This window comes from Anomalospiza imberbis, chromosome 1 (assembly GCF_031753505.1).
Source record: "Anomalospiza imberbis isolate Cuckoo-Finch-1a 21T00152 chromosome 1, ASM3175350v1, whole genome shotgun sequence".
Lineage (NCBI taxonomy): Eukaryota > Metazoa > Chordata > Aves > Passeriformes > Viduidae > Anomalospiza > Anomalospiza imberbis.
Window position 1 is genome coordinate 81,805,405 of NC_089681.1, and position 20,574 is coordinate 81,825,978.

The 20,574-nt window shown below is 38.1% G+C and overlaps 1 protein-coding gene across 4 annotated transcripts in view; it reads right to left on the reverse strand.

The window, feature by feature from the left end:
- DROSHA (drosha ribonuclease III) overlaps positions 1-20,574 on the reverse strand; it is a 73,350-nt gene that overhangs the window by 8,270 nt on the left and 44,506 nt on the right. For all 4 annotated transcript variants that reach the window (XM_068197438.1, XM_068197460.1, XM_068197445.1 and 1 more), the window contains 10 exons: positions 19,274-19,333; positions 17,230-17,329; positions 14,821-14,923; positions 11,749-11,819; positions 10,633-10,677; positions 7,703-7,860; positions 6,017-6,122; positions 2,200-2,341; positions 1,149-1,231; positions 932-1,035 (listed from right to left, as the gene is read on the reverse strand). In XM_068197438.1, the coding sequence (XP_068053539.1) occupies positions 932-1,035; positions 1,149-1,231; positions 2,200-2,341; positions 6,017-6,122; positions 7,703-7,860; positions 10,633-10,677; positions 11,749-11,819; positions 14,821-14,923; positions 17,230-17,329; positions 19,274-19,333 (972 nt within the window). The remainder of the gene's footprint in view (positions 1-931; positions 1,036-1,148; positions 1,232-2,199; positions 2,342-6,016; positions 6,123-7,702; positions 7,861-10,632; positions 10,678-11,748; positions 11,820-14,820; positions 14,924-17,229; positions 17,330-19,273; positions 19,334-20,574) is intronic.

Consider the following 20,574-nt stretch of genomic DNA (forward strand, 5'->3'; position numbering starts at 1 on the left):
ACTTCTGAAGTGCAGTGTGTGTCACTGTCACTGAACTGCTGCACTGCATTGGAAACCTTACTTCCGTACCTGTGAAAAATGCTTTTTCATTCTTCTTTTCATTCACTTTCATTCTTCCTATTTTATGATCTAATAATCCCAACAACACAAGCCTTAAATTTTCATAGCCTTTATCTCTTCTTTTGGGGCTAACATTGCACCCTTTCCTACACTAATTGAATGGATATGGATGCAATATACAGCCTAAGGTTTATTATTTATCATCTTTTTGAAGCAGCTATTACACGATTTAGCAACTGGAAGTGCAAAAGGAGATCTATCCCATCCAGCTTGAGGTATCTAACTGAGGTGTACAAGTTAAAAGGTTCACTGCCCTGAGCTCTTTGTCATTGAACACGGGAACATTTGTCAGCTGAACCGCACAGCAAAAATATCCAAAACTCGTGCTACCCTTCAGTGCCTGACTGTGGATGAGAAACAGTGCCTATAATGGGGAGATGCAACATAACACATTATGTTTGCTTAATAATATCAAGAAATGCCATCTGTTACTGAGAATAGAATGAAGATATCTTGACCTCATAACAAAACAGCCATTTGTTTAACTCTTTGCATTTAATACTGCTATTCCTTACAATAAAAGAAAAACAAATATAGAATTATGCCAATTAAATACACTCCAAAATAAAAACTCTATTTTACCCTTACAACTGTAAAGGTAAAGTGCTTAGTAATTCTTCCTTGCAATGGCTTAAAACACCTAAGCCTTAGAAAACAGTATTTTCCATCTTCAGACAATGAAAGACTAAAGGGCTTGGATAACAACAATAAAAGCAAACTATGGGGAAAATGTAGGGTGACTGATTACATCTTGCTCCATATACAAGGAAGATTTATAATTAGCTGGTATCCATAAGAAGCCTGTTCTTACTTGTAAAGAGGAATGTCCGGTTCTTTTCCTTCTGTCCTGAGAGTCAAGCAGCACTGCTGAAGCTGAGATTTAGGATCATTCCAATCTTGATTTAAAATAAACTCCTGTAGGAAGTCCACAAAGATGCTTTTATGATTGAGAGATTGTAGTAAGAGTTTCAAATGCTACAATGTGTTAAAACACAGTGGCAGGAAAGTAGGAAACTGACTGATCTTACCTTTAGCCGTGGAAAAAAGCAAACATTCATGAAAGTGTGAACGTATTCCAAATCTTTATCAATGTAAAGGGCAGCAATAAAAGCTGGGGGGAAAAAAAGGTACTGTCACTCCTTCAAGGAGAGCATTACTGGCTTGCACTTTTAGAAACAAGTATCTCTGAGTACTTTAAAGCCATATTCAATTACGTTTCAGAGCAGTAATCTGATGAGGGTATTATACTGCATACTTGGGAAAAAAAAAGTCAAGTTGACCAAGAGATCAAGTGATTTACCCAAATCCACCCAGTCATTTAAAGTTCTAGAAACAACATTCTGCTCCTAATCTCACATTTTAAACAGGAGACCATGAATACTTACAAATAAATCACTACTGGGTACCATAAAATAATTTGATATAAATCATTCCTGTTTGTGTGCTATTTTCTTTTGCTTACAGGATTTTGCAAAAGCCAAGTGGTCTGAATGCCTTCTAAAATACATCAAAATATACAAGATAGGGATTAACTTTCTTTGCAGAACATTTATCACTGTTACCAATTCATAGGAAAGAAGGTAGCACAAACATCCAAAAATCAACTAAAAGTAATTTCATTTCCATGTAGCCTTTCCTCTTATGGAGTGACCATTTTAAAACCTTCTCAAATGCAGATAAATGAACCACAGAAATATCCACCTACTGAAGGAAGTAATGGTCTTCCAACAGTGTCAAGAACATACTAATTAAACACTGAAACTGCTGTTAAATAGCTCAACTCAGAGTATAAGCTTTAACTCTGAAGACATGGTTTTTGACCTGGTCATCCCAACTCCTCAATTTCTAAGCTTTCAACTTTCTATCTGCAATTATGCCTCCTTCATGCTTTTATACAGACTTCAAAAATCTAGGCTAGTCTTCAGAAATCTGGCTTTCAGAGGTATAGGCATAATTCATTTGGAAACCTGAACATACATTTTTAATAGCGATTTAGGGGATTTCTAATGGCTTTCTTAAACAAGCCCCAAGGAAAAGGAGGCCATTAAGTACTAAGTTATTATAACCAAATTAACTCACATTCTAAGAGATCAGCCAAAGTCTTAGTTCGAAGAGTAACAGGTCTTTTTGTCTTGTCATTAGTGATGGCAAACTCTTGCATGCCCAGCTCTTCTGCCACCTTGGCCTGTGTCCTGTTGTTCACCAAAGAACTTCTCAACAGCTGCAAAACAAAGAAGTTCCATTCCATAGTAACAATTATCAATAACAAACTACAAAACCTAGGAGAGCTGGAAAGAAAAAGTTACTTTTATCCTTGAGGTTCCTCACTTCTCTGTTTACTGACATTTTGATTCAGGACATCTCAAGTAATTTATACAGACACACACTCTGTCACTCTTTCTAGTGGTGATTTTTCTTACTGTTTCAATTCTTCTCACCAATCTTTACTTTTCTATGGACACAATCTTATTCTATTTTTCCTGCTTCCTTGCTTTTTTGCTTTAAATGGAACAGCATTAAAGAAGTTAAGAGTTACTATAGGACACCTTACTTCTGTATATATGTCATGCATTTAAAATGCTTGTTTGTAAGCTTCCTTGCAATTATGTACCATCTCTTCATGAGTCTTGTACTTTCTTGGCTAATCTGCAGTTTTCTAGTTTAAGTAATACACAGTTGTATACATTTTCCCACATAAAGTGTAAGTAATCAATATTCCGGGGTCCACAGAACAGCCCCCAGTGTCCACCAAATAATAAATAAATATGTGATGACTGAAAGAAATACACATTAAAGCAAGATAGTTCAGTGTTTCACAATGAGCAGATAAGGAAGTTGCTCCATTCCTTTGGCCAGAGAAAAAAATTACACAGATGGACAGTCTGTAAGCACTATTTGCTCTGCTAGAAGGCAGCACAGCTGAGCCAATGCATCCTGGACACAGATCTGCCCTAACGTGTTCCATATATGACAATGTCAAGGATGTGTCATGAAAATGCTTAACCTTGGCTCCAGACAGATTACTTAAACATAGAGCTCTAGCAAAGACACAGAGCTCCCACACAGCTTAAAGGAGTATTTTGGAATTTTAGGGAGAATTTCTGAACCTTTGGAGAAGTCAAGAGTTTTTCTTGCTTGTTTGCTTTTTTGCTTTAAATGGAACAGCATTGAAGAAGTTACAGCTACTATAGGAGGTAGGAGTGATAAGTAACGAATGTCTCTCTTTTCCACAGTTTATGTGAAAGCTAGAGTTGAGATGCTGCACGCACATTTTTTCCTTTTTTTTTGTCTTCCATATCACATTTGCTCAGCTTATTAGATACAAGTTATATGCTACCTGGCTCCAGCACGTCAACCGAGCTTATGAAAAATCAAGATTTATTTGCTGCACTTGATACTTCATCTCTCACAACAGATAAACAAACAACAGTATGTTCATAATTTGTTTGTCAATGATGCATGAAGCAGATACTCATAACCTGTTCTTCATAAACTAGGCAAACTGCAGATAGTATTATTACCTATCTCCCTAACCTTTCTTTAAACTCATTTACTACTTGTTCCTTTTCAAAATTCTTTCCCCTTTTATGTCCTTAAGATAAATAAACTATACTTTCCCCAACAATATCCTAAGTACAGTATCCTAATATGTAACCTATGAGACAAAAGTGCAGTGTCCCAAGACAAAAAATCTGTTTCTTATAAGGGGAGAAGAAGGATTTATTTTGTTTTCTTTGCAGACTATCTATTTTGATGGGATCCATAATCATGATTAGTAGTATCATAAAACAAAAAAGCAACATATACACTAACTACCCAGTGAATTAGAGATAGAAAAAAAAAGCTCAGTTATCCTCTTAGCACTGTGGTTATCAATTTGCTCTGTATTAGAATCTGCCTCCTCTACAAGTGTGATTGGGCAAGAAACTCAATTCCTCTTAATGATACAGAGAAGACACAGTCTCTGTGCAGCAGTTTTTTTTAGAATTAGTCTCTACACTGGTAACAGTGGCAACAGCCTGCAACACTGCAAATGCTGTGACACATGATATGCTCAACTGGAGCTTGACTTCAATTACAAAGCTGTTTTTACCTAATTCTTCCATCTTCACCCAACATCTTCACACAACTACTCATGACTGTACCAGAAGAATGTATCCATAACCCAGTACTGGAGAAGTTGTATCTTCCAGCACCCAACAAAATGTCAACTTCTTTTCTGGTACATTATTTGGCTATCTCCAAGTATGCAGATGAGTCTATGTTCTCCTTTCTTTCTCTTAAGTATAGTTATTTTACAGACATCTCTCCACAAGCAATCACTCCACACTGGGAAGCCACTGCATTGCCAGTCAAGTAGAATCCTTGACCAAAATTGCCCTCAACACACCAGACACCATTTAGTTGATGTTTTATTACTACTTCAAATTTAAGTATGTTCCCAGATGACAGGAGAAAGAGCTTATTAGTGTTTGCTGTTTCTCTTCAGATTCCACTTTATCAGTCTCCTTTCTCAGATGTCTCATTTCATTTGTCATTAAATTTGAAAACATTTTAAGATAATTTTCTTTTTCTCTACACGTGAACACATTTCCACAGTTCAAATTTTATTTTAGGCATTGCCCACTTCTTCATCTTTTTATGAGTTTTCAGCATCCACTCCACTTTTAACTTCGCAGTTTTGCCTAAAAACTGAAGTGTGCAACTTGCACTTTCCAACTCATTAATCATTACATTAAGCAACAAAAAGACATTCTCATCGTTGTTCTGAGCATTTACACCCATTAACAGCAACATCCCATATCCTTCTGGCCAAACATTTCTTGCAAGAGTTGTAAGACCACGGATGCCTACATTCTTAAAAATCATGTAGAAAGCAAAAAAACCCACCAGGCTTTATATCCTGTCTCCTCAATGGTGCAGAAGAATCTATACAAATAAAACTGAAACTTAAGAAATGGTGAAAAAAACCTCAAGTAACTTTTAGTCACAGCGTGTACTTTTTTTCTCTCTTGTAAATAGCTTTAGCCCAAAAGATTCAAGAATCATATTCTTGATAACACGTTGCCTGTTAGAGACTTAGCATTGTCATCCTTTATTGATCTGAGGAAACCACTCTAAAATTAGGCTACTTCCTAACTTTAACTAGAAAACTTGACTCACATTCCTGATACATGTATTGCTTTGCTGATCAAGTAAACTAAGAAAATTTAGTAAGCCCAAGAAAATTTGTTACTTTCAAACAAAGACACAACTCTCTAGCTGCAGAGCTAAATGCATCAATCAGGAAAAAACTACTCATACAATCACTCTGTATTTTAAGTACTCTAAATTGTTGAAAGGTCCCCAAACTTAGTTGCTCAATGCCCAGATAAGAGAGGCTAAAAGGCTATAGCAATCAAAAGATGACTATAACTATAATAAAATTAAATTCAAAAGCTACCTCAGGAAGTCCAGATTGAAGACAAGAGGAAAACCAGACCAAAATAAATTGTAAAAGCTTTTTATCAGGATGTATAATCCTGCCTGTATGCATGTTCAACAGACTAGAAGTCAGGAATAAAAAAGTCACGTGATACATCTATTTAAATAAATGGTTTAAGACACCCATCTTTAAACAAGAACTAGTCTTAGCCCTCAATTTCATCGCTGACATCTTTAAAATTTTTGATCCATTTCACAGACTGAACAGAAGTTATTGCAGTGGGCTCATAAATCACCATTTTCTATTCATTGCAGTGCTCATTACTTAAAATTAACAAAGCCTTATTAAGACCAGTGGTTGCTGAGGCTTCTTTTATTAATCAAAGTCAGAACAATTCACTAGTTGTTCCGATAATTTCGGTCTCCATCCCACTCTTGCCTTTATGGGGAATATGATTGATGGCAGCCTCACCGTTAAGTGCCCTTCATGATGATCGGGGAAATGTATGAATAAATACTCTGTGGCTACCAACTGCATTATGGAGTCACCCAGGAATTCCATCCTCTGGTTGTGGCCTCTGAAAAATGAGACATCAATGCAGCAAAATCAATAAGCACTCATAAGGAAAAAAGCAAAACCAGCATGCACACACAAATTAAAATGAAGAGTGATCTGAAAGTGAGCCTTGCTCATTTCCAAACACATTTAAGACAATTTTTCAGTGTTAATCAGGTGAGATGAAAACACAGCTCATTACTGTAGTAACACCAACTTACAGGCAAATAGCAAATCAGGATAGCTACAAATAAATGCAATCATTAGATTACAGATCACAGACTAAATGAAGGAGAAGAGTAGTTAACATCAAATCTGTACTGGGATAAGATCTCTATCTCAACCTTGTTTTAACAAAATGAACTAATGAATGCAATACTTCAATAGAGAAAAATGTCCATTCACAAGAAAGAAATGGATCAGGGTTTAAAGTCATACAAGATCCTGGAGAGGGTAAGCATTGATATGAAGTTTAACAAGGCCAAGCGCCAGATTCTCTGTCTGGGACAGCCCCAGTTGTGTGTATAAAGTGGGGAATGAGACATTGGAGAGCAGCACTGTGGAAAGGGACCTGGGGGTCTTGGTCGAGGGCAAGTTGATCATGAGTCAGCAGTGCCCTGGCAGCCAGGAGGGCCAAGTGTGTCTTGGGGGCACCAGGCACAGCATGGCCAGCCAGGCAAGGGAGGGGATTGTCCCGCTCTGCTCTGAGCTGGGGTGGCCTCACCTTGAGTGCTGGGGGCAGTGTTGGGTGCCACAATATAAAGACAACATTAAGCTGTTACAGAGTGTCCAAAGGCAAGCAACTGTGATGGTGAAAGGTCTTGAGGGGAAGCCATATGAGGAGCAGCTGAGGTCACTTCATTCTGCCTGGAGGGGACTGAGGGGAGATTTCATTGCAGAGGGGAATGGAGGGGCAGATACCAATCTCTTCACTTTCATGACCAGAGACAGGGCTCAAGGAAACAGCATGGAGCTGAGTCAGGAGAGATTTAGGTTGGATATCAGGAAGAGGTTTTTCACCCAGAGGGTGGTTTAACACTGGAAAGGCTCCCCCGGGAAGTGGTCATAGTACCAAGCCTGTCTGAGTTCAGAAGTGTATGGACAACACTCTCAGGCACACGGTGTAATTCCTGGGGTGTTCTATGCAGGGCCAGGAGTTGGATTTGAAGATCCCGATGGGTTCCTTCCAACCCAGAATATTCTCTAATACTATTTGCTTGAAAACAGGGCCTGGCAGCTTTACAAGCAACAGAACACAAGGGCTGTGCTTGGACCAAACAGCATAATTTTACTTCTTTTCTTTGCCCAAATGTACCTCCAGGTATGTTTTGCTATGGTCTCAGGAGTGATGTACAAGTATCAGTCATGCAAAAAGCTCAAAATAAACACCAAGATAGGTCTCTAACACCTTCTACAGTCTTTCCCAAGGTATTTGCTACTGACTTCTGTGAGAGGTGGCACACTGAGCCAGGAGGGCTTGTGAACATAGCTGCTCCATTCCAGGAAATAAATGTAATGCAGTTTGGTTACAAACTAGGCAATCTGGAACACTCTAACAGAAGGGCCAACAGAGCTACGTGAGGACTCTTGCTATGTACTCACAGAGTCAGATGGTTAAAGCCTACTGTCCTCAAAGTGAATGCACGTGCTAGAAGGCGAACATGAGTAAAGATGACTCCAATTGCTTCCTCAAACTCCGTAAGCTTTTGAAGAACTGGAGAGGTCTCAATGAGCTGCCTGTCAGTATTGGACTCCTGCAGCTGCAAGAAAAATGAAGTGTAAGTAATAACAAACTCAGACTGCTGCAGAAATTTTCAGAGAAAAGCAAGCCTTCTCTAAATCAAGGGCAAAGAATACAATGAACAAGTTTTGTGGACAGATGAACTAAGAAAACCATTTGCTCTGCCTTTTTAATTACCACTTTAGGAAGATATGAGCTCTGATGTATGCCTTTTTAACAGCTAAGGCATTTAAACACATCACTTGCATGTTTCTACATGTGGATGCATTGTAGCATAATACAAACTTTCACAAAACATGTACAATTGTATATTTCTGCATTTTCTAACATTATCACATTGTTTGCAACTGAGCAACAGATTCAAAAATTATTAGAATACGGCTGGCAGACTGACAGCATGTCAAGAGGAGACAAAACCCAAATAAATTTCTCCCACTTTCCTTAAGTATCAAAAAATCAAGAATAAATACTTTAAATATGAAATTCAAAAGGGCACACTAACACAAGAAAATTAAAATTATTGCTTTGGGTCAATATCTTTTCTTATCAGTTTCTTGTCTGATGTCTTTACTGTGATGACACTGTTAAGTGCCTTTGTGGAGCTGGGAACTGGCTTAAGCATTTCCTCCTCCACCTATTCTGAGCATCTCTTTGGTACAGTAATGCCTTAGAGGAAGAATTATCCAGAAGAGGATGCCTAAAAGAAAAGTAAGAATAACCACAGCTTTTTAAACTGGCATTGAGATAATTTTTGGTTTGTTGTCTGCCCCTTTTCTATTAATTGATTACCTTCAATTTTTCTGTTTTCTGTACAGAGCGTTCAGTTCACACTTTCATAGAGCTACATACCCTTGCACCAAAATTCCAAACCTGGGTGATAATTTTCATTTTGGAGCTCAGCTGCATGTGGAGCTGAGACTGCTTTTTGCTTAGTCATGCACAGCCCTTTCTATTCACCTACACAGAATTTCTTCTGCTTTTTTAAACTCCACAGTGAGTCACCCTCACATTCTCACAACCAAAGTGCAATTCTTCAGTCTGCTGTTGTCCATGCTACCTGAAATAATTTGGTACTGTCAACAAACTGCTCATCCTCTTCCCTAGGCTGTCAATGAGAACAGCCTATATGTTAGCAAAGATCCCAAGGGAAATCTGCCAGTGATCACCATTCCTTGCAAGATGTGGTCATTTCACTCCTGTTCTCCATTTCTTATGTTTCAGCCATTCCTTTTAATCTGGTAGGGACTGACATTTTTCATTGGAGTTGCTTTTTTTTATTACTTCTTAAAAAAAAGATAAACATTTTGAAAGTCTTTCCTGACTGTCTTTCCAACACCCTCTCAGGAAACCCAGCAGACAGTATCATCTGCATTATCACATGCTGTTTTGTCTCCTAAAACTTCCCATACATCAGTGAGGCAGGACTTGTCTTTACATGCTGATTCTTTCTAGAGTCCATATGTATCCAGATGACCACTAATTATTTTTTAGAACCATTTCTATAGACTTGGCTACTGCCAAATACACCAAAATGAGGCTCTATAACTGTTATCTTACCCAGAGCTTTTTTTTATTGATTGGGATCTTATTTGGCATACTGTTACAGTGATTTTTAGTAATTTTTTAAAATGCCATTTTTCAGGCTACCTGTGCCAAAAGGCCAGCCTGAGCTGCCTGTGATTCACCTACTGGCAAAAGGCCCTAGGATAGTTTTGGAAAGTGGAAGAAAAAATCTTCATCATACAAGTCAAGGCAGCAGTAAGAAATTGTAAGCTTACTACACTGACTGTTGCTAATTTCTAAGCAGAATGCAAGTATTCTTTGTGAAAGTGGGGATGAAAAGGTTAAAATAAAGTAAGAGCAAAGAAAGAAATTCAGAGTAAGAACAATTTTCTTTGGAGCTGCGTGTGCCACCACACAGGACAGCTAGTGCTGAATCTCAAAATGTTATCTTTCATTAAGAGTATTTTGTACTTATACTCAGAGGGATGTGGTTGTAAAAATTCTTCACATGCACTGATTTGTTGCTGAAGATTTTGTCTGTACATTCACTGCTCTTCTTGCAGCACTCTTGCACACTCCTGCTTGCACTGAAGACAAGAAGCTACAGTGCAGAGAGGCTCTGAGACTTGCTCTATGTCTGCCCAAGAATTCAGTAAGGGAGAATGGACTCAGATATCAATCTCCCAACTTCCAGCCTCATAAACCAACAGCTTGTGAACTTGCATCCTTCAATACATGGAGGACAAGTTAGCCTTCAGACACCTTCATAATTTTAATGTTTACATGGTATTAAAGTTACTGGAATAACTGAAACAACCACACTATCATTGCATGGGCATGCACACACAAAATCAAAATCGAATCAAATCTAAACTTTCATGGCATTCAATTAATGTGCCTTCCTACTATTAAGGTTTCAGTCCTAATTTCAGGTTAAGAAAATATGTTCATTGATTGTTTTTGCACCCTTTCCCTCCAACTTCGAGAAGAAAAACAAGAAGCTGTCAAAACTCTGTCTCTCGTTGGATTTACTATATAGGCACAGTTATACAACAAACGAGCAGAGGAAAGGTGAATGATTAATTCTCAGAGAGGCAAAATCTCACTATTTACTTAAAAAAAACAACCAAACAAATCACAAACCAAACACAAAGGAAAACATATATATATTCCTTTGGCTACTCTTTAGCACAATTTCTGAGATGTCATCACAATGGAAACCTATGGAAAAGCATCCCTGAAAATAAAACAGTACTGTGAAATTTATTACAGAAAGGGATACACTTACTTGGAGTGGGTGTAGTGGATAATTAAGCCATACATCCCGCAGGTCCTGCAAACATTGAGAGATGCCTTTAATGCTCAAGGGAGTCATTTAACAAATTCCACAGTACTAAATAAAATGTCATTACTTGAAATACTGAACTATTTCAGATGCTGACTCTGCTTATTGCAAATTCAATAGTGCTGGCAAACTAATTTTTAAAATCATGTATTTGCTGTTCAAACTGCCTGTAGTTCTCCCAATTAGCTTGTGTCAAAGAGGTGGAAAAATCCTTGAACCACATAAAAAGTGGTTAAAGGAAGAAAAAGATTTGTTTAAGCCTCAGGACTAACTTTATTTGCAAGCACTCCTCAGTAGCAAGTTTGACTTCTCCAAAGGACTGAAAAAGTAAAAAAAACCCACTTAAATTCTTCTATTTCATAAAGGCTTCCTTCACTACAGCCACCGAGCAGAAAATAAAACAGTGAAATACGATAGGCATCCAAATACTTTTATTTCTAATAAGCTTTGTCATTTCACAGACTTAAAGGAAGGAAAATAATATGCAAATCATCCTCTCACCACTGCCACGTGTGCTGTCCCAGCAGCGGGTACTTTCCTTCACCTTTATACAGCACATGCTCTAACTAACAACCATGTAAGATACAGCCAGATCTACTCTTGCACATTGTAACTGTGCAATTGGGTAAATGCTAAATGAAACACTCTCATTTTTTTTCCCACAACTATATGTTTAAAGCGTTTAAATCAACCTCGGGTAGGATGATTTAATTGATGAAATAGAATAGTTGCTCAACATGTGCATCATTCCCTCAGAGCCTGACACCTGGATCTGCAGCATCCGTTTATGGTTTCAGAGCATTCCACTTTGAATGGAAGCTGTCAGATTTCCCACACCAGCCATCCTTCCCTACCTAAGCCAAGCAACCTAAAGCACACCTGAGAAAACACCATAATTTTTTTGCCTGGATCAGTACAATTTGCTGTCCTAATTCAATTTCTAGGAACTGCATAAAACGGTATTTCTGTCCATTTCTGATCCTTAAGTAAAACAATGGACAGGAAAGCACATCAAGTTATTTTTGAGATGGAAATCCAATCATGTGAGTACATAAATACCTTTTCATTGAAGAGCAAACGTCCAAATAATTGTTTTGCTTCTTCTAGGCTTCCCTCCAGATAAACAGCTCCTACATGAGGGGACCAATATATCAAAGGTCAATAATGCAATTAGTACACAGAAAATTACTAAGCATGAGAAAGTCAAAGATCTTGGACTTCTTCATCTCCAGTATTAATTTTTAAAAGCATGTTTTCTGTAGCAACACCTATTTTTTAGAGAAATTTAAAGCATGTTAAAACACCAGCATAAATCAGCAGTCATAAAGTGCAAAGAAAAACCTGAAATAATTATATCAGTGATAGGAAATTATACATCCAAAGAGCAAAGTTTATACAAATTAACCAAGATGCAGTATATTTCCAGAAGTACTTTCCAGTAAACAGCTATCTTTACAATTGTGCTGGTTTCAGCTGGCATAGAGTTCATTTTCTTTGCAGTGACTAGTACAGGGATATGTTTTCCATTTTTGCTGAACACAGGGTCGATAAAACAGATATGTTTTTGTTATTGCTGAGTAGGGCTCACACAGAGTCAAGGCCTTTTCTTCTGGTACTGCCATACTGGAGAGGAGACTAAGGGGTGCTTGGGACACTGGGAGGAGACACAGTCAGGACAGGTGACCCAAACTGACCAAAGGGACATCCAGACTGTATGACATCATGCTCAGTATATAAATTGCAGGGAAGAAGGAGGAAAGGGGTGTGCTGGGAGTGATGGTGTTTGTCTTCCCAAGACACCATTACTTGTGACAGGGCCCTTCTTTCCTGGAGATAGCTGAACAGCTGCCTGCCCATGGGAAGCTGTGAAATTATTTCTTGTTTTGCTTTGCTTCTGTGCACAGCTTTCCCTATGAAACTGTTTTGATCTCAACCCATGACTTTTCCAGCTTTTACCCTTCCAATTCTCTCCTCAATCTCACTGGTGGAGGAGTGAGCGAGTAGCTGTGTGAGGCTTGGCTGTTGGCTGGGGATAAACCACAACAACATTTGCAGATAGGGAAATCTATGAAATACATTTCAGTAACTAGCAAACAATTACCATTTATTTTATTATACTTCCAATGAGATTACACTCATATAAACAATGTGCCAGGACTATTGCAAAGCTCAAGATCTTCCTTTAGCTTCCTTCCTTATTGGTATCACAATAATTTATTGTCTGAACTGGAAAGAGCATCTCTGCTTGTCTCAGTTTTTGAAGATTATGTTTTGTTTTTTTTTAAACTTCACACACAGCCCTCACTAGCTCTCTCCACATGTCTACCATTAACAAGCTCTGCAAAACTTGTGTTCACATATTATATTGTATCCTATATGCTCTGTATCTGCACAGGCACTTCTTATATTTAGTATCACCATTTTGTCCTCTAATACGTTTTACATGAGAACTTCTGAAAATCTCAAACTTGTTATTGTAAGCATAAAACCAAATGGAATACACAGCTGCATCAAGAACACAGAGAAAGGGAGTACATGCTCCCACATTCAGGAAGAACATGATTTGCCTTGCCTTTCCCTTCCCCTTTGATTCCTCACTCTAGGTCAACTACTTTTTTTGGACTCTTCAAAGAAAAGTTTGTGTTTTTATAAGACTAATCTTGAAGAGCAGTATTATGAGAGCACAAATTTTTAAACAATTCCTAGGCAGCCTGCTCATACTTCTGTTTTTTATGTTCATCACAAGGACTTTGTGATAAAGTACCAGACTTTGTAGAAGAGCTTCAAGTAGGAGCTCCAGACCCTACATATACTTTTATAGTCCCATAGCAAGCTCCCAGATTTTAGCTACAAAACTGACAAAATCTTATTGCTCAATTAACTTGCTGAACAGCTTTGCATTGGAGGTTAAACAGCAAGCCTGCTCTCTCAGCAAAACTCAATGCTTGCCAAATAGTTCTCATCAATACATCCTAGACAAGCTGAAGCCTATGAACAAAGACACAGATACATATCTAGCCTTCCTCTTCTGTTTGTTTTTTATTTTTAAATTAAAGATCAAAGCGTTAATGGAAAGCAAAACAGAGTTTAAAAGAAAACTCTTATTTCTTGATAAGAGGAAATGCAATCTAGCCCAAGGCAGAATGCACAGAACTACTGACATCTAAGCCAACTATGATCTATTTTTCAAACCAGGACAAAATGCTTTAGGAGCCCATGTAGTACATAAAGACCTGCATGAGGGCTAAACCATTCCCATAGCTACTAACTTGTACAGTACATCTCGATGAATAAGAAGTCAAAACAGTGAGACTAACTTGCTTTGTGTACTCAAACAAGTAAAGGTTCATAACAATATGCTATTTAAAATAGAGCTTGTGCAGATATAACCAACGAAATTTTCACCCTCCTGGCTTGGTAACTGTGGTCAGGCCCTGATTTCCTCTGCAATATAAACCTATAGACCAGTGCAGCCTGTCATAATCAGCATCTTGGTGCCCAACAACAAATTTGATACAACTCTCCTTCACCCTCAGTTAGAGGGTAGCTTTATTACACCAGCCATGGCATACTGCCATGCTTTTTACCTGTAAGAAAAATGCAAAGACTAAAAGGTATTTACTTTGCAAATTCACAGAAGGCTAGCAGGGCACAGAGGAAGTAGTCTGGTGACTGAGCTGAGAGTGAGTGCCTGATGCATTCAGAAGGCAAGCTGCAGTTGAAAATTCAGGGCTGAGGTTGCAGGTCTGTTCAAGCACTACTGGAAGCAGTGAACCTGCTTATCTTCTGCCAGGCCGTGGTGACTGAACTGCTCCCCTCAGACAGGGGGCAGGTGTCAGGCCATACTGGCACAGGAGAGGTGGAGTTCTGCAGAAACGGCTCCACCTTCAGTGTGTGGGAGCCAGGATACAGAAGACGAGATTCTCATGGTTGTACTACACACTCATTGTGTTTACACATGTGGCATATGTGCAGGAGAGGGGAAGTGACAAAGATGATGCAATAAGCTTTACTATTGCCTACTCCTACTAGCACTACTCAACTGGCCCACATCTCCTCCATCACAGACAACACAGCACACAGACACGTATAAAATGTACCTGCCTGCACACACAAATGCAAACATGTTACCTATTAGGGCTTCAAAGCAGTTGGCCATGGCATGGCGGAGATCTGACTCCCTGCAAAGGTCAGGACCATGAGCATAGAGCATGAATCGTTCCAGTTCCAGCTTCTGCAAAATATGTAGAAAGAGTTAAAACTTAAAAACATGGCTTTAGAAGTACAAGAGTACCAGTTTAGTCACTGAAGTTCAATTACACTGCCATCATGTAGCTACTAGGTTTGAAGGAACTATGAAGCTTTTCTCTATAGTTTCAGTTTAGACACAGTCTAGAATTAAAAAATTTCCTTTGTTTATCAGAGGCAAACAATTGGAGTGCAATACCATGGAAAAACTAGAATTATCAAACCAAAAGAAGCTAAAGCAGAACAGTGAGGAACAGGAACTCCGGTAGACACAATCCATTAAACATCTGGCTTTTTCCTCTAAGACCATCAACAGGTGGTAGCCTCTGGGCACTGCAAGAGAAGGTTCATATTTTAATCTGCAGTGCCACCTAGCTTCCTCGTTCCTTTCAAAAGTGCATCATTAACACTCATCTGTTGCCTGAACTATAGTTCTGCTTACCAGTCAAAATCTCAGATAGTAAGCCAGATATTTTCTGTAATTTATGATAATTCTGCTATAGAAATGCAGGCCAGAGCTCCTAGATTCTCTTTATATGTTCATCTTTTTGACACAAAACCATTATTGGGATTTTAAAAAAAGAGATTTATGCATTTTGTGAGGTTTGTATGAGAACAGGCTTTTCCCAGCTGGGTGTAAGTTCCTACTGATTAATTTCCTGTTAACTTTTAACTTCTTCCTCCTGGAGTATATTTAAGAGGTAAAGCTGGAGACTAAGTTGTTTGAGATGCATGGTTTAGACATGTTTCAGTTGCCAAAAAGAGTTTTCCATTTTCAATGAATGGCAGCCTGTTCACTGCTCCAGAGCACTGTGAATTACAAGTGATAGTGTTCCATCACACTTTATAATGCACAGTTGAGCACTTGCTAGAGTCAACATAAGAGTAGAATATTAATTGTTTTATATAAAATTTCAACTTCTTATACTCATCCTTTGCTTCTTAGTTATGAACAGCATTCCACAAGTTCAAGAGACATTGAGAGGCTAAGAATTATATTAAGTGAACTGAATGCAACATGACACTGCAGGGGATGAAACCAGGAACATCACGTAAGACACATGAAAGGAAAATTGGGAATATACATATATCTAATATTTACAGCTGCATCTACAGATTTTAAAATACTGCAGTAAAAGTTTTCAAAAAATGTCCTTGTACAATGATAAAGGCTGTGAACAGACTTGAAGAATATATAAGCTTACTTGATGCAGGTTTAAAAATAGTATCATTAATTCAAATGTCAGGCAATACCACATTTGTAAACAAGGCCCTGATATGAAATGTTTCAATCAATTCATGCTTATCTAAATTAATAAAGAAAGATGTGGAAGAAAATTATTGTGTTCACTGCCTACCCTATGCCTCTCCTGACAGCTGAGCAAAAAGATGATATGTTAAAAATCCTGCAGTTTTTGCCAAAATCCCAAGATCGGATAAGCTTGTCTGGGGCACTGTGTGATTAAAGAGAGGAAAGCTTAAAAGTGCAACTTGAAAACTAACAGCAGTACACAGCAGACAGTGTGTGCACATGTGTGGCATAATCAATTACAACAGTAAGTCTCAGACTGTTTCTTAAAAAAAAAGCTAGCAAAATCAAGAATGAATAAGAGAATACCTACCTATTTATGAATAGATTAAATCAACTTTCTGTATCATAATACCATGCACCAATATCATATATATATAAATAAAAAGCTCCATCATTCACAGAACTAAATTAAATAAAATTCTAAGGCATCTTAATTTTTCCCAGGAGATAACACAACTCTTCTCCAAAACCCTGTTTAATATACTGCTGACTACTGTCTACAGTGGACCTGAAAATGACTGCATAGGTTATGGAGCAGGTTATGACATAGGTTATGACATTTCCCCCCCCATGTTTTCTACCTCTTGTTGCCATGTTCTCCCTACATATTCTATTAGAAAGTTCTCTTATAAGCAACATGCTTATAAGTTTGATTCTTTTTCTTCACTGAAGTTCTGTCAACTTCATTACTTGTGCAAATTAAAGGCAAGTATAGGCACACCATCAACAAAGGCTAAAAACTTACCTTTATGCCTGCAAAAATCACTTTTCCCAAAAGCATGCTTTGGAGAAAACATGAAGTTCTCCTTTTTCTTTAACACCTACTTTCAAACTGAAAAGGGCTCTTGCATCCCCAATCTTGTACACAAAACACAGCTAAGAAAGTGATGTTCAAAGCAGGCAGCTCCCTCAAGAAGCAGTCCAGGCTCTCATAGTATTCTACCCATGGATATCAAACACAGAGACACAGAGAGCTGTACCTTAGCCAGCATGGCCAGGTGCTGGTTCTGTACGATGGCAGTGCGGTACGTAGCTAATCCTCCTTCCTCCAGAGTGGGAAACAGGTAGTATAAGTGGACACTGGCAAAACAAAAAGCAAACCAGATTCTGTTAGCATTTGATTAAAGATGAACCACATACACCTGTAGAGAACTGTGCCCTTCCCTCAGACCCTAGTGGGTAATATGGGTCCCTTCCCAAAGTGGAACTCAGCTTGAAGTAAGGTAAAGATACAAACATTCGAACAATGCCCAATCTGACTGGATAGCAATGGCAGCAGAGCAGGAAGAGTGCTGCTTCTCTGCTGGGCAGCACATAATGTCTAAATCCCTGCCCCAGCCTCCAGTTCCCGTTCCCTCATCTCAGGTTTCTGTCTAGCACATCTGACACCTAGAGGATGCTGAGGAATAAAGCACAAGGGAAGCTTCAGCCTTGAAAAATGCTGTGCTGTGGATACACAGTGCTTTCAGGTGATGCTGCTGCCAACAGGGAATCTATCTGTTTATACATGTTTCTTAAAGTACTTTAACAGATGCTAATGGAAACAAAGAACAGAACTCAACAGCCTGGATTTATCAAATGTGTGAAGTCATTATTCCACAAAAAAAAAAAAAAAAAAAAAAAAAAAAAAAAAGTAAAAGTCACAGGCTTTCACAGGCTTTTAAAAACCTTTAATAGTATTTGTCATCATGCTAGCAAGGTACTTCATAAAACAGAAAAAAAACAAAACAAGTAATTCACTGATCCCATCAAGATCTGAGTAATGAATAACTGATTGTGGATACTTTCATCTATGACTATCTAATGCATGTTGAAAAAAGTTAACACATAGAGAGTTTTCAACATTCCCCAATTAAGGCACTGTATGGCACTAATTATTAAAATATTTTATTAAGCCAGTACACAAGGATAAAAATGCAAGATGCAAGATTATTTAAGGACAAAAACTGCTATAAAACTTAGAGGCAATCCAATCAAGCATCGTACTTCACAACAGCAGACACCTGAAGTTGAGAGAGGTAGAAAATCAGACTTAAATAGGTGCTTAAATGCTCTATTGAACAAAAATGGAGCTCATTTTTTTCTGAATTGAGAAAAAAGTTAGCTCAGAAAGTGAACTGATGGTTGATGAACAATGACAATGAAAAATGCAAGACATTTTAATCAGCAAGTCTTCCATCTTCCAGCCTGTACTGCTGTATGAGAGAAAAGGCCATGAGTTTTAAGGGCAGTGGAGACCTTTACAGGCTAATAGTTTTTAATATCACGTAGCTAATGGCTAGTAGAGAACACAGATATAAAGGCAGTTTTGTTGTTCATATAACAAACTGGCTTAAAGAGCAATTTAGCAGTAAACAAGACCACCCCTCTATTAAAAACAGTAGAACAAAGCAGGTGAAAACAAATTATAATCTTTATATTGTGCAACCTGTTTGCCTCTAGTAAGGTAAGGTAGAACAATGGAAGTAACTAATAATATGTCAGTATTGTTCACTGATTTCAGAAGACTCAGGCCAGAACTGGAGCAATTTCTGATGAACCATGGGTTTTTTTTCATTACTTTTAAATAGATTGCATTTGTGCTTAACTATTTAAGTTGTTATGGAAGCTACAGCCCTAATTACGGGAAATACAAGAACTGCAACACATTCAACATAAATGCTTCTCCCTCGCAACTAGACAAAAAGAACCCATGGAAACAAAATAGCATGCTAGGAAAAAGATTTTTTCTTTAAAAAAAGGGTATAAAGTTCAACTTGTCTATAGCTGAATAATCTCTAAGCCAAATCAATCTAAAATCACATGCCATGAAACAGAAACTCTAACTTTTTATTTTGTAATCTTTCTTGTTTTTTCATGACCACTGGAAGAATTATCAAGAGAGTTGTCTTCAGGTGTGCAGGTCTAAATATCAGGCAGGACTGCAAATATCCACAGTGAAAGTAGACACTGGAAAGTTCAATAAACACAACACTATAATAATAACATACAAAGGTGAGAACTGTTGAAGAATTCCCCATTTACCTTGTTAAGAACTCCACCACAGCATCTCCCAGAAATTCTAAACGCTCATTGTGGTTAATCCTGAAAAAGGCATTTTAAAGTTCACCATAACCTAAGTAACACATACTGGTTATTTACACAACACAATTAAACCAGAAAAAACTCAAGAGTAGATTGCTCATCAGTCACAATACTAATTTTTACAGCCTCCCACACCCTCTCTGGATTATAATCCTTTCCAAAACAGAGTAATAACCATGCGAATCAAGAAACTCGGGACTGACACCACCACCTTCAAAATTTCCGTATATTCTGTTCTGAGCTATTGTCAGAGTTTCACAAAATAGGAAAAAGAAACAGGACTGCTCCCTGGCACTGATGTCAGGTTTCTCTGTCCATCAGAGGGCACCAGATGATTGAAACAAACAGCCTGTTCCATGCCTTGGGCATGACACTAGGGAGCCCTACCTAATTAAAATCAACAACTGCACGGCAGGATGACCCTGCAGCAGATCGTTGCTATGGCAGAGGGAATAGGAACTTGGATTTTTCATAGCACCTTTAAAGGCCTTGTTTTCTGTAACTTCCTCTGAGCTCAAAAGAATAAATGGCTGTACCAGGAGATGCATCCAAAGATGCCATTAAGTCATTAGAATCTTTTATTTCCTCTGTTTTCTTTCATCACTGCTCCTGATTTACCTTTGTTTTGCAAGAAGTTTCATTTCCTTCAAGCTGTCTGCTTATATTCAATACATACAAATTTCTGCTCTGGACAAAGCAAGTAAGCAGCACCATTTTTGATTTCACACATGATAGTAACAGAATCAAGGCCATTGCCACAGGACTTTTTTTTTATCCAGAAGATCCTTGTCAAGTGTTTGGCAGCTTTTATTGTAATTTTCACTCCCCCAACAATTACAGAATTAGTGAAATTTCTGCAATAGCAGGCCTTTGTTATGGGCTGAAAGAATTCAAGTACCTCTGCTGTACAAAACAGTAATGTGTGAGCAACTCTGAGTAGCAACATAACTGAATACACACCTCTCTCAGAAATGGGACTTTACATTTTTGTGTTATTTCATAAGAATTAATGTAATTTAGCTTTATGTTATCTTTAGAGGACTCAAGCTTGAAGAGAAAAGGGCATGGTCTAGCTGAAATAGCATTGAGGGAACAGTGCAACAATAATTTATGCAGAATTAAATTTCTCCTATTCCCAAGCTTCTTTCAAAATGATGGCTCTTGAATGGTCCAGCTACAGCACTAGCTAAAATACACACTGCCATCTAGTTCATGCATTTAAGAGATTTCACATGCAACTG